This window comes from Alternaria conjuncta (genome assembly GCF_024043145.1).
Source record: "Alternaria conjuncta strain BMP 0040 chromosome Unknown scaffold_12, whole genome shotgun sequence".
Taxonomy (NCBI): domain Eukaryota; kingdom Fungi; phylum Ascomycota; class Dothideomycetes; order Pleosporales; family Pleosporaceae; genus Alternaria; species Alternaria conjuncta.
In genome coordinates this window covers 341,151-356,776 of record NW_026250101.1, presented here as the reverse complement: position 1 = coordinate 356,776, position 15,626 = coordinate 341,151, and the positions used below count along the sequence as shown (strand labels likewise).

At 34.0% G+C, this 15,626-nt stretch overlaps 1 protein-coding gene across 1 annotated transcript; it reads right to left on the bottom strand.

The window, feature by feature from the left end:
- Positions 1–14,032: 14,032 nt before the first annotated feature.
- On the bottom strand, positions 14,033–14,489 carry CHZ1 (Histone H2A.Z-specific chaperone; the record flags this gene model as incomplete). The annotated part of the gene is made up of 3 exons (XM_051472294.1): positions 14,033–14,205; positions 14,267–14,276; positions 14,343–14,489. 3 exons carry the CDS (start codon positions 14,487–14,489, stop codon positions 14,033–14,035), a joined length of 330 nt encoding a protein of 109 aa, XP_051323759.1.
- Positions 14,490–15,626: the final 1,137 nt, after the last annotated feature.

Sequence of the window (15,626 nt, the reverse complement as noted above, 5' to 3'; positions counted from 1 at the left end):
TATATCGGCGAAAGGCCGAAGTTCTGGGTTCGTTGGTGTGGGTAGCGGGGCTGCGGTATCGATATGGGAGTGTGGCGGGGTCGCTCGACGCGTCAAGTTGGAGCTGCTGCTCTGGTAATAGTGTCTAGGTGAAGTCTGGGGCGGATATTAGTTGCCAATTCGGAGAAGAGTTTGTTGGTGAGTGCGAGCCGAGGATCGAAGATATTTGGTACAGATGCGCCTAGAGCTCTAGCTCAAAAGCAACGAATGTGGGTGGGGATCAGTCGCTGCAAGGACGGGGTCGCTGGTGTCTATCACCCCCAAAGGCTGCAGAAAGATGGGCTGGATTCGTCACCAGCTTCACCCGCCGGATATAGCGACTGAGGGCTATGACGTTCCCCCGTACCCAGCGGCGACTGATAGCTGTTGGAAGCACGAGTGCGCTGATAAGGGAATAGCGAATGGGCTAACGCGGGGTGGCACGCGTAGACCAGTAAAACGATTGTCTGTGTTGTTCACGCAGGACGGGTGGTGGAAAAGCACAATGTTTGGGCGCGGGTGGTGGATGGGTGCAGCGGGTGTACATGTGGGAGGCGGGCAACTTACTTGCTAGCAGGGCTGGTGGAACAGGCCTGGTGGTGGGCTCGCGGCGTTCCGACAAGCAAAGTGTAGCGATTGTGTGTCGAGCAGGTACGTGAAGAGACAGAGGGTCGCGGGAGATTGGGCGGGCGTGCTTATGAATAAGAGAGCGGAGGGCTCCTGGTGGGGTGGATATTTTCCCAATGCGCTAACAACTTGACTTCAACGTTGTCCAATTACCGGGCTGGAAGCGTGTCGAGGGAGGCGTTCGTGCTGTCACTTAGGCCATCTCCGCGTGTGTGCCGATGCGAACTGGGAACTGCCTGGTCTTGGAGGTGGTCTTGGTACTTTGTGAATATCGCTATGGAGAATTCCAAGATTGGAGCGGACCCGACCTCGGACTGTCTATAGTCGCGTATCACTTTAGACGGTATACCACTACACACGAGATATTCCAATGTGAAGTCGCTACATTCTCTATGAACTCGTCCTAGAATACAACACTGCCTCCAACGTCTGTCTACCCTCACTGCTCGCGGCGTCTTGCGCCTGTAAAATTGGCCTACCCCACGGTTTTTCTGCCACTCCATGACCAAAGGGCAGGATGTGAGTGGCCAGGCAGGCGCGACCGCCCTGCAGCAGTTTGGCCGTGCGCCGCATCCTGGGCTCCGAAGGTCGGTTTGACATCTGATGACCAGGACTTGCATGTGTTTCCGCTTAGAGATAAAGGGTAAAGTTTTACTGCGCGCGGCAAAATCCTTGTATTTACTAATTATTGCTTATTAGCTTAATTTACGCACTAGTAAAGCTTAGGCTATCTACCTAGAAGAAGCAGTCTTTTAGATAATTATAACTATTATAATAACTACTACCTATAACTATAGCTCTAGCTAAATTAATTAAATTTGCGCGTAATAAGACTCTCTACTATTTATTCTATTTTTTTTATATTTACTACTCTACTTTTATAGCTTAAAACTAGTTCTATATTAACTACGCTAGCTTTATAAGTTATAAGATTTTATCTAAATAAGCTATATCTATACTAACTTTCTACTCTAAAGCCTACTTTCTAATTCTTTACCTTTTTACTTATACTACTATAATTTAGTAGTTAATAGACTAGTAATAATTTATAAGTTCTCTCTTACTTTTTTCTTAGTCTTTTATTTTAAAGCTTATTAATTCTAATTATATTTTTATTCTCTACTTTAGAGTTTAGTATAATATTTTTACTTTTAGCTATAACTTCTAAATTTATAAGCTTTTTCTCTTATCTTCTTAGTAGCTGCCTTAAGTAGTATAAAGTTAGCTTCTAATTTTTAGTTTATATACTATATTTTACTACTTACTTACTTACTTTTTACTTTAAACTTTATACTTTATAAGCTTTACTCTTTCTTTTTTAGCCTCTTTCTTACTCTATACTAACTACTTTATCTTCTAGACTTAGCTTTACTTTTAGTAGAACTTCTACTAGAATCTATAGCTATATTATAAACTACTTTACTATCTAACTAGCTACTACTTTAGCTATTAAGATTTTAAGCACGTTTAGCTTAAGTAGTAATAGTACTAATACTACTATAAATAACCTTAGTAAAGATAATAATACTGCGCTTAAAACTAGTAAGAGCGTTCTAGATACTATTAAGACTAGTAATATTAAGGTTACGTAAGAAGATAAAGAGGCACTTAAGCGTATTAATAGTAATAATAAAGATAACTACTTTATTTCTAAAGGCCTTATTAATCTAATAAATAACTATAGTAATAAAAGTAATATCTTATCTTTATTTTCTATCTCTTCTAAGATTATTCTATAAACTTCTTATAAAAGAGTAAAGAAGCGTAATAAGCTATATTAGCGTAAGAGAGAGTAGTATAAAATAAAGAGTTACGCTAGAGTTAAACTTTTCTATACTTTATTTAAGAATTAATAAACTAAGCTATAATCTAAAGAAAAGAGTAAGAACGTATATTTCTAAACCTCTAATTTAAAATCTTATTCTTTTCTAGTAACTACTAATATCTACTAAGTAAAATATAGTATAGAGAATAAGGTTATATAAGTAGAGCTCTATTTTTCTATTTTCTTTCTTCTACTATTACTTCTCTTTTATTCTATTCTTTTAGCACGCTTAGCTCTACTTCTTCTTTTTTTTAATATCTCTCTAGCTCTTTATTCTAAGATCTTAGTCTTTCTAGTATCTGCGTCTAGACTTTACTAACTATACTACTATATAGAATTATATTTTATAACTATAATAGAAAGACTTTATAATATCTATTCTATAAGAAAATAGGTAGTATATATATAGCTTATTTCTTCTAGAGATCTTAGAAATTCTACTACTTCTACTAATAATATTAGTTTATACTCTCTAAGAAGAATACCTCTAATAGCACTAAGCTATATATAGTCTACTCTTATAGCTATTTTTTTACTACTATCTTTCTTAAAGCTATCTATATAAAGCAAGAGCTCTACGTAGTATACTACTCTAAATACTAGTTATTCTCTAGCTTTGCTAATAGAATATCTAGAAGATAGCTAAACTCTACTACTATAATAATAAGCTAATTAAGCTAACCTAGTTCTTTAGTAAGCATACGCTTATAATCTTTACTATATTTAAGATACACTTTAGTAAATTTATAGTTAAGAAGGTATATTAGACCTTTTAGTAGTAAAATCTTAGAATATATAAAAAATATAGCTAATAGATTCTATTCTATAAACGCTAAATATTAGTAATATCTAGGTAAAGGCGCTATAGAGCTAGATTAATGCGCGCAACACTTTAGAAAGTTACCTTAGTACGTACTTTTATCTTTTTTAATCTTTAGATAGAACTTCTACTAATTATTTCTAGCTTCTACTATTAATATTAATAACTACTTAATACTATAAGTAAATAGAAAGGTAGTAAAGGCGTTAAGAGTAAAGTTAGCTTAGGTCTCTAAGAAGCGCTCTATAAAGCTAGATAGCAATAACGCTAATATAGAAAAGATACTAGTAAAGAAGAAAGGTTATTCTATAAAGACCTATAAGACCTAGAAGTTAATAAAAGTTTAGACTAGTATATATATTATACTTACGCGCTATTATGCGCTTTCTAGAAAGTTTAGTTACTATTATACGTATAATACTATAGTAGAAGGTTAGGTAATAAAGTATATATATTTAAAGTTAGAATACTAAGTTATATAAAATAGTTAATAGATTACTCTTCTATAATATAATATACTTTAATTTCTATTAATTATAATCTTCTTTATATAATATTACAAAATTTCTACTCTTATATAGCTAACTTTATCTCTAGCCTTTTAATATAGGCTAGTTTTGTATTACTACTAAAGGCTCTATACTACTTATACATAATTTAGCTATTTTACACTTAGTAATTTTAATAGCATTAATTAGTTAAGTTAAAACTTTACCTCTTAAAAGCTTTTAATTTCTTAGTATATATAAAAAGTATAAAATAATTAGTATAATTACTAACTTTAGAAAAGAGTAAAGTTTTTTATAGAAAGAAACGCGCGTTTTATAGAAAGAGTGTAAGTAACTAAGGTCTTATGCTAAAAAGCTTAGAAATACCTACACTAAAGGTGCAAAAAATTTTTAGTAACTACGTGTAAATATAAAATAACTATATTAGTAGTATTATAGCTATTACTACTCTAAAAGTTTAATTATTAGTTTTACTACTCTTTTAACTATATATTTTATAAATTATAGAGGTTTTCTAGTAATTATAGTAACGCTGTAATTTTTTAAAGTAACTTTATATTATAAGTTAATTATAAAAAACTATACGCCTGCTTATAATAATAGAAAGAGAATATAATAGCTAGTTATACTACGTGTTCTATAGTATAAGCTTATATTTAATAAGTATTTTATCTATAACTTATATTATTATTCTTACGTAAAGCACTAGCTATCTATATATCTTATTTTCTTACACTACTTTAATACTTTAAAGTATAAAAACAATAGTATACGTAATTAATAGAGTTATTTCTCTAGATACTTATTATCTCTATTACTATTACTAAAGTCTAGCTAGTTATAGATACTATACTATTTTATAGTAATATCTACGTCTCTAGTTATTAGTACTCTCTTATTTCTATCTTCTCTATATAAAAATATATCTATAAACCTATCTTCTAGTAAAGCGTATACCTCTACTACTACTAATTTATTAATCTATTATTATTCTTTATAAGCTTTCTCTATAATCTTCTTCTAAAGTAACTACTTCTAAGTCTCTACCTTTTTACTACGCTTAACTATTTTATAGTATTCTAGCTAGAAGCTATTAGAAGAATAATATATTTTCTATATAATAACTATAGTCTTTTTATATATTAGTGTAATTATATTAGTTTCTCTAGAAGTTATATACGTTTTACTTACTCTAGTGCTTTAAGTATATTACTTAGAAGTTAGAATCTTCTTTAGTAGAGCTCTTATAAATCTAAGGCTAATAGCTAATTAGAATATTTATTTTATTAATCTATAGTAGTAAAGCTAAGCTAAAGTTCTAGTTATATATAAGAGTTTTAATATTATTACTATAAATCTTCTATTCTCTTAGATATAGCACTATACTAAGCACTACTATAATACGCTAACTACTTACTATAATAGTGTAGCGCTTAGAGCTGTTATAAAGGCGCTTTAAAGGTGTTTAGAGTTCTAGTATTACGCTCTAAGCATCTATAGTAATATACTTAGTGTTACTAATATATTACTAGTTATTTAGCGCAAGACTTATTAGTAGTAGATCTACTCTAGCTCTTTAGTGTAACTAGTAGTAGAGAGCTGCAAAGAGCGTAATATACTAGTGTAGTTCTACATAGAAAGTAAGTAGCTACTAAAGTAGGTCTACTCTTTATAGTAGTAGCATTAACCTTCTATTATTATTAAGTTTAGGTATAATACTCTTGTAAATACTAGAATATTTATCTATTAACTTCTTACTACTAGCTTACTAAAATTGTTTTAATAAATTTGCATAATATAAATATATATAAAAAGAATTAGTAGTTATAAGCTCTTCTAGTATATAGTAGTGTATATTTTATCTAGCTAGGCGCCTTACGTAAATATTAGTATTATAATACAATTCTAGTGTTTTTACAAAAGACTTCTATATATAAACGTATAGATTATAAGGTCTTACCTTATAAGGTAGCTATAGGCTATAAATTCTACTATAGCTCTATATATCTCTCTTATATTAGCACTAATATTAGTATTTTCTATATTTTAGGCTATATTTATTAGCAGCGCTACTACTATATAAGATAGTAGTTACTATTTTCTATAAGCTTATTATCTACTAGCTATAGTTATAAGTATAAGTAAATATATAGTTAAAATAGAGAGAATATCTTATTTTATATAAGAATTCTAAACATAATATCTATTAATAGTACTAGAGTAGCTAAGACTAGCTAAAATCTAGCCTATAGCTAATAGTCTATAGCTACATTTTATATTAGAACATTAGTATAGACTCTAAAAGCTGCTAAGAGCTTAGCCTAGCTAGGCATACTTAGTGCTTAATATTAATTAGCTAGTAATAATAAGAATTACTAAATAAAAGACTAGAAATAGTAGCACTATAATAAAAAGGTTAGAGTTTAGAGTTAATAAGAAGTAGGCTCTTAGGTCTACAGCTTCTACCTACGCTACTCTACTAATACTTATAATACATTATACTAGTATTACTTTCTAAAAGCTCTAAGATACTAAGAATTATAACTATAGCCTAATACTTTTATAATCTTATTTAGACTATTACCTATAGTGTTAGCACTAATAGAGGTAATATTTTAGATAGCACTAATCTTAAGGTTACTAAGAAGATAGCTAAATAAGATTAGGTTATTAAGAATATTAGAGCTAAACCTAGTAAAAACCTAGAAATAATAAGTAATTAATAGACTACGCTCTTTACTAGCGTCTAGAAGAACGTAAAAGAAGTCTATACGCTGCGTACCTATAAAAGCTATACTTTATATATAACGCTTTTCTTACCTAGACTCTTTAGTTTTAATAAGTTTATAGTTAAATTACAAAACTAAAGGCTTTTATAAAGTAGTATTACCTACCTAAGTATTAAGATATTAGTAAACTTTATAAGCACACTCTATAAGTTCTATATCTTTAGATCTACTTTAGCTATAGAAAGAAACTCTATAGTCTCTTAGTAGATATAAAGGTTTTAGCGTATAATAGTAGCGTTAATAAAGTAGATAATATACTCTATAAGAAGAGCTAACCTTTTAGGTAGTCTACTACCTCTACTATATAAGCTACTGCTACGTACTACTACGTTTATAAGCTTAGCTAGTCTAATACTATATATACCTAAAATATTAATAGCTCTTAGTTAGAAAATCTATATAACTTAAACTCTATCTAGCTATATATATAGTTTTTTAAATGCTAAAAAATACGTTAAAGCTCTATAATACTAAGATAGTAATATTCTATATACTAACTACTCTAGGCGTGTAAGAGTATACTATTATCTAGTTAGAAAGCTATTACTAAGAAGGCGCTTAAGTAGTTATACTAATATAACGTAGGCGTAGAGTATAAAGCTAGAATTAACTAAGGTTCTTTTAATAAATCTAGAGAAAGACTTTAGAGTAGATACTACTAGTAACTTATAATAACGCTTACGTATGTAGTTACGTTTTATTATCTATTACGCCTAGATAAAGTGCTATACATTTAAGTATAATACATTTACTAGTAGAATTATAAATTAGATTAAGTTAAACTTACGCTAAGCTTCTATAAAACTATATAAGCTAGAGATAAGTTTTTATAAATACTAAGGTTTCTACGTAATACTTATAGAAGTATATAAACGTTAAGCTCTTTGTTTTATATTTTAACTAGAAGAGGCTATAGATTAATATACCTACTCTATTAGTAAAGTAGCTTACTACTTCTAGAATTAAGAGAGAATACTTATTTATACTATTTACTATATCTAACTAACTAAAGCTTATAGATAGATAATAGAAAAAGCTAGTACTATTTACTAGAAATACTAAGCTTTTATACGCTAATACTTTATAGAGCTATATAATCTTTCTCTAAAACTTCTACTATAACCTATATAATATTAGTAAAGAGGTTTAGCTATATAGTAGCTACTTCTTTTAATAAGAGGCTACATAGTAGTACATAATAAATAAGATATAGAATATTATTACACTTATTTAATAGAGAGGTTAGAGTAAAAAATTTAATATAGAAATAATTATTTAGTATATAATTAGCGTTTTTAATAAGTAGGCGTATAGCTAGATAGACTACCTCTATCTCTTCTCTAATAAGAATAGCTTATGTTATATATATAGAAGAAGCTATAGATATAAGCTCTAGCGTAGTTATTAGATTATAGGTTCTATAATAAAATTCTTATAAATACTAATAAATTTCTTTTTAGGTCTAGTAATATTATATTATACATAGATTAGCGCTCTTTAAGCCTATTACTATAAACTATATAGTTTTACTACGTCTTTCTATCTTATAACTCTAAAATTCTCTATACGCTTTATATTATAACTAACGTGTTATAAATATAAATATAACGCTTTATATCTATTATAATTTCTACTTTTCTTTATATAGTCTTTTACTTTTCTCTTTAATACGTTTTATTACTAGTAATAGCTCTCTAATTAAAGAAGAATAGAAAGCTATCTAAACTGCGCGCGCAAGAAGTTAGTAGAAAGTTCTAGAAGTAATAGAATAAGCCTACTATTTCTAAGATTACTACTAATAGAACCTAAGATATCTATAATATTCTAGATAATAAGCTAGCTTTTATAAACTCTAAGCTACTATATAAGGTTTCTATTAATTCTGCACTATATAGGCTACGCAGAAATAATAAAGTCTAGTAGTAATAACTTTAGAGCCCTTATTACTCTCTATTATACTTACTCTTACTACCTATACTTAATAAAGCTATTAATAGAGATAGAGGTAATAGTGCTATACTAGATAAAGACTAGGTAGCACTAGTTAGTATATAATAGGCTTCTATCTTATTAACCTAGTAAACTTACGTAACTATAGTAAAAGCTCTAGAAATTAAAAAGTGTAAAAAGTAGAATAGTTAGCTATCTAAGAGTAGCTTTACTAGCTCTAAAGGCTACTATAAGATGTGCCTACTAGTAATTATATTAAGAAAAAAGATCTAAGAACTCTAAGATAATAGAAGAAAAGCTTTAGTAATTCTAAGAACCTATAGCTTTTATAACGTCTACTTACATTAACTAAGTCTTGCTTTTAAAGTAATAGTAATACCTACTCTTACTATTATAGCTATAAGATATTATAGTCTATAAGCTATACCTTATTATCTCTAATATTCTAGCTACTAACTCTTAGTACTATAGCGCCTTACTATAGGTAATAATAGCTCTAATAGTACTAAAGATAGAAAGCTTTTTTTATATAGCTGCCTTTATAAGGCATTTATATTAGAGATATAGTATATAAAGAAGAGTTTTTTTGTAGTATATACTAACTAATACTTATTCTTTCTAGTCTTTCTAATATTAATTCTTATAGAATATAGAGAATAAATAGGTAGAGCTTAAAAAGGTAGGTAGCTAGGTAGAGTATATTAGTTCTAAAACCTTTAGAAAATATAAACTACTACTTCTCTAATTCTAGAAGATAATATTTAGGCGCTTTAATTTTAATATAGTAGGTTACATTATATAGCATTTCTAGAGCGCCTTCTTATTATTAATAGGTATAGCTATTTAATTACTATAGATAATAGAAAATAAAACTTATTACTTTTAATAATAAAGAAGAGCGTACTACTACCTATTTTTATAAGTCTATATTATTATAATAACGCGTTTATAGCTAATACGTAATACTAGAACTAAATTCTAGTTATATATAGTAAGTATAAAAGAAGTGTAAGTAAACGTAAAAGTAGTTATGTAGTATATAAATATAGTCTATACTAGATATTTAAAGTTTGTCTAATCTACTACTTTAACTACTCTTATAATATCTAGGTTCTACTATTATAGCTTTATTTATTATAAGATTCTGTTCTATAGTGCTATATACTAACTAGTTATCTACTTCTTTACTTACTATAGAAATTCTACCTAGTTTTAAAGCACTACTACTTTATAGTAACTAGCAGGCTAGCTAGAATCTATAAGTTCTTTTTTACTTTTTCTCTAGTCTTTTATTTTAAAGCTTATTAATTCTAATTATATTCTTCTTTTTTATATTAAAGTCTATTATAATATCTCTACTTTTAGCTATAACTTCTAAATCTATAAGCTTTCTCTCTTACTTTCTTAGTAGCTGCTTTAAGTAGTGTAAAGTTAGCTTTTAATTTTTATTTTATATATTATATTTTACTACCTACTTACTACCTTTTATTTTAAAACTTTATACTTTATAAGCTTTACTATCTCTTTTTTAGCCTCTTTCTTACTCTATACTAACTACTTTACTTTCTAGACTTAGCTTTATATCTAGTAGAAGGCTCTACGCCTATAAGTATAATAATTATAATACTTCTTACTCTACTACTATTTTACGTATCTCTTAAGTTATAGAAAGAAAAAGTCTATATAAAAAATAGCTATTTAGAGTAAATACCTTATTAAGACTAAGAATATTATTATAAATAGCTATTAGAACGCGCTTAATATCTCTTAGATAATCTTAGTCTTATACTAGTAACTTTAGAAAGAAGAATAATAGTTAAGATATATATATAGAGAATAAGTTTTATTCTATATTCTATATAGTAAATATTAATTAGACTATAAACGTAGTAATAAGAATATTAAGCTCTAAACTTTTATCTCTACTAAAATTACGCCTCTAAAGAGCTAAAAGAAGTGTAATAAGCTATAGTAGTAGAGGTGTACACTAAAAGAGTCTAAGAGCTATATTTAGGTAGCTACTCTACGCACTAAGTATAACGCTAAATAGACTAAGCTAAACTCTAGAAGTAAGAGTAAGAATATATATTTCTAGACCTCTAATTTAAAATCTTATTTCTTCTAAGTAACTCTTTATATCTACTAAACTAAATATAATATAAAGAATAAAGTTATATAAGTAGAGCTCTATTTTCTTATTTTCTTTTTTCTACTACTACTTCTCTTCTATTTTATCTCTCTAGTACGCTTAGCTCTTCTTTTTCTTCTTTCTAATATCTACTTAGCTCTCTATTCTAAGCTCTTAGTTCTTTTAGTATCTACGCTTAGAAATCTATAACTTTATCTATATAAAATCTAATATTCTCTAACTAAATATATAAAGATTTAAAGTACTACTATAGCTAATCTATAGTAGCTTTATATATAGCCTATTTCTTCTTAAGATCTAGTTTCTTTTAATTATTCTAGATAAAATATATAAAAATATATAGCTCTTATAACCTTTTTATTTTCTACTCTATTACTATAATACCTTAGTAGATTTTATACTATAGTTGCTATCTAGTATATATACTCTTCTTAGCCTACGCTAAATAGCTATTATAATTTTAGATACTCTATACTTATTTCTTAGTAATTCTAATCTCTACTACTCTAAATATTAGTAGTATTACGCTTTAATACTTTAAAGGCTTTATAGTAAAGTTTACTCTCTTCTATATATATAAGGTTCTCTATACTTTTTTATAGTAGCTCTTAGAAATACTAAAAAAATAGTATTAATATTTATAGTTTATACTATACTAGATAAAGGTATACGCGTAGTAACTATACTACAAAGACTAAAGTAGTTATATACTTAGTATAGCGTAAGCTTATAAACCTTCTCTTATATCTTCTAAAGTTATAATAGCTTTTTAATATTTACTTCTAAAGTATTATTTTTATAGTTAAGTTAAAACTATAGCTATTAGTATACTTAGAAAGTATAATAGCTATAGTATAATAGAAGTTATATAGTTAATATACAAAGAGAATAAGAACTAATATATTAAGTATTATTTAAGGCTTAATACTTAGTATTTCTAAAGTCTATAGTATAATTCTTAGTAAGTCTACTAACTTTTGTTTTATTTATAGCTCTAAGAAATTTTATATATAATAATATATATTATATAAGTATCTATACTTAATAAGAGAAAGCTAAAGAGCGCTTACTTTCTCTAAACGTATAAAAAGAAAAGCTTATTAATACCTACTCTTCTTTACGTGCTATTACTATAACTCTACCTCTATATATAGTACTTCTAAACTTATCTTAGTACTATATATTATAAAAAGAGGTATATATTTATAAACTTTATTTTTAATAAGCTTTTTAACTCTAGTACTTATATAGAAACGCTAACCTAAGGTTAAGTTAGCTTCTAGATTTTAGCTGCGCAGGTTTGTGTTTGCAACTTTACCCCTTAGCGCCCAATTCTGCTCTGCCTCTGCTCCACCGGCTAGATTGCCGCTGCAGCCCACGCCGCATCATCTGAAAAGCGGCGGCTGCCATTGGCCCGGCGGCCTCGCCTCGGCAGCCCACGACTTGTCTGTCGTAATTCGAGAGGGTCATCTCAGGCCTTATCTCTTCCCAAGCGCGACCCAGGGCGGACGGTCGCGCGACGGAAGACGTCGTGTCGACGCTCGTTGGGCGGGAGATCAATATAACCCCGCCATCCAGCAGCGGAGCGTCGATGAACCTCTCTTTGTGCGCACTCGTCGACATCATCGCTCGCCCAGCTTGCAGTGATTATCCCTCTGCCTAGCCGCAAACCCAAAAAGAAATTCATCTTACTGTACCGTCCGCAGGTCCGTCCTTGGAGTTTTGGAAATTGGGCGACTCTGGCCATCCCGTCGCCACGTAACGGCTGGCGAGCACACATCAATGTCCTCATCATGTTCGGAACAGACCGGAAGACAGTTTGCCTTAGCTGGCGGCAGTACGTAGCGGGAGACGAGTCACGAGAACAGGCAAATCCGTGTCGCGCAGCCAGTGCAGCCGAGCCCGTTGCCTTTGGACCTGGCCGATGTCGCCTCGGACGCTGTCTGGCGCTGCTGCTCAAGTCCGCGGCGGATACTCCAGGCAGCTCATCAGGACCCTGAGCTAGCGCGTCAACTCAACCTGCAGGCAACAAAAAACTTTCCGTAGGATTCGTGTACCTAATGCGTTCCGCTTTGGGTCAGGAAGCACAAGAGTGGGAGGCAGCGAGGTTTTTCCGGGATTAACATACAACGTGTTACGTGGGTCAATCACCAGGGTCTCGATGCTGTGCCATGGGGTTGGGGCAGTCAATCTTGCCACAGGTGTATACGTAAGAGGATGATCTTCCTGGGATTGCTGGTCTCGTGACATTGCTGGATATCCCGGGCCATTCTGTCGCATTCATCCGTTACTAATCTGTGCAGTCTGAGGTATATGGACTTTGTCATCTAGTCAGGATGTGCCTTCTCGTCTGTCCTTCTGGCGAAACCAGAAGTCGTGACCGCAACGTACTGCTACTCTCCAGTTGAAGATAAACACCCACCACACGATCCCGACTCTCGCCTTTCTTTCCACTTCCCTTTGCCCTCAGTCCAGGATATCTTGACACATCAAGTCGCCCTTCTCGCAGTAACCTTACGTACAATCTTAGTAATAGCGAGTAACAGCATGGACATCACCTGATCCCGCGTATGAATTAATGCACATGTACGCTTCACATCACATACCATCTGCCCTTAAGATCTGTCGGCGGTTCTGAAGCACCGTCTTCTGGGAAGAATTGTAACAATAACTGCCGTGCTTGCAACTGCAGCTTGACTAGCTCGTTGGACCCTGGAATCTAGGGTATAGGTAGGGTAATGGCAACTCAATTCTGCTGTCGGTTCAGACTGGGGCTGGACACGGGGGTAGTACCGTGCACACGCGTTGGAAGGACGGGAGGTACCAAGGAAAGGCGGGGTAAGCGTGTTTGAGAACCAGCATTCTTTCTCCAGACCGCGAAGTTCTGTCTTGTGTTATTCAGCAGCCTATGTCCATCGCTTGCAATAAACACGACGAGTGTAGTCTAACGATTCAGTCTCACATGCACGCGAGTAGCCAAGTCAAGTCCATGGGTATTCATCATTTCCATTTCATAAACGCACGCTGGTGCCATGTACGCGCTCAAGATGCAGGCCATTGTCCATGCGACACATCAAAGTATCCACACAACTCAATGTCCCGCTATACCTGCAAAGTCGCGCCGAGACTCCAGTACGTCGGTAAGAGTTCCATTCCCCGCTACCCAAATGCCTTTTGTATATGTATCACATAACCCTAGCCAAAGATACGGAGCTGACGAAGATGTTATCGAACGCGCCGGAGAAGTCCTGTAGTCGAGACAAAAACGATTAGTGGGGTTCTTTGTTTGAGCAAGGGCGAATTGGTTGTACATACCTCAAGACGGATGTCGCGACTGCAACACATCTAGTCCTTCATCTGGTCGTCAGGGTCGACAAAGTCGTCATCGTCGTCCTCCTCATCCTCATCACCAAGCTCCTGGTTGGCCTTGGCAAAGTCGATGTTCTTACCGCGCGTGCGGCTGCTCAGGACGTTGGACGTGTCAATCTCCTCCATGTTGTCCTCATCGGGCTCCTCGGCTGTATGCGTGTTAGCTCGACACGTTCAGGCGTGTGGTAGTGCGCGGAAAGGGTAGCTTACGTTCGCCGGCCTGTTACGCGCTCATGTTAGCTGGGTTGCGCGTGAAGTTGTGGCGGTGAGCGCGGGGGGAACGTACCTGGTCCTCAACGCCAGACTCGTCGCTCGAGTCGTCGTCCATGGACTCTTCTACTGTCTCGCCCTCCTGGGCCTTGCCCTTGCCCTTGACGTCGGTAGCGGGGTCCTGGACGCCCTCCATCTGTTGGTTCTCTGGCTGGGCCGACATGGTGTGGGGTCGTCGTTGTGTGTGAGCGGGGTTTGGGGGTCGCGGTGGTGAGTGCGACGGGGTTTGGGTGCGATTGAGAGGTTGGCGTGTTGTTTGTTTGCGGCAGCGGTGTAGAACAAGAAGTCGAGGTGAAGCCCTGTCCATCTATTCCTTCCCTTGCGGCTTGCTGCAAGGGGCTTAGTTCGCCGATCCCCTGGCCAACGCTTGCTCGAAACAGCAAATAGCAAACATTAGCGCGCGTGGCCAGACCATCGACATCTGTCAACCCCATCTATTCGCTGTCACGTTTTGCTATCATCGCAATCCATGGACACGCGTTGAATCTACCTAACAACTTTATTATGAGGGGTTTGCAGGCACGGAACAGTCTATTTTGAAGCAGACTATGCCCTTACCCCGCATCTAGTAGCGTAATGCTAAGCTTCAAAAGAGTCCTGCGAGGCTCGTACCGAAAGCAGCTTAGATGACAATTTGACGCTTCAACGAGCAGCAACAGAGGCATGAGAAGTAAGATTTGAAAGAGTTGACAAGCTCAGAAAGACCACCCACCAAAGCGACATTGAACCTTACTCAGCAGCTGCTGCTTCCTCCAGACATACAAGGGTATTATCGCAAACTCGTAGAACCACCCACACAGCACCCATCACCTACTCGCTCTTCTCAATATCCGTCTTAGAAACAATATGACAGCCCCCCTTCCCCTCACTCTTAACCCTGACCATCCCACACTCCCTCAACCAAGGACTATCCACACTGGCATCCACATCCTCAGCATGATACACCTGCTCCGGTGTCACCGGTCTCCTCACAATCTTATACCCCGGCCTCTTCACTCTTTCTACTTTCTTCACCCCATCTTCTCCATCACTATCACCACCCGCATCTCCCTCCACTGAGACCGCAGAGCCCCCGATAGTGGTAGGTGAATTGCGACCGCCAAACACACGGCCAAGTAATCCAACGATCTTCGACGGTGGTTTCAACCCCGCCGCTTTCCCCGCTGCAGCTCTTTTCGCAGCTTTCTTCTCTTCCTTCCGATCGAGACGCCTGTCGCGCCGTTCTTGGCGCCGGATCTGGCCTTCCAAACGGTGTATCTCGTGTGCTTCTTCGCGCGCGGTTGTTTGTGCGGTTTCGTCC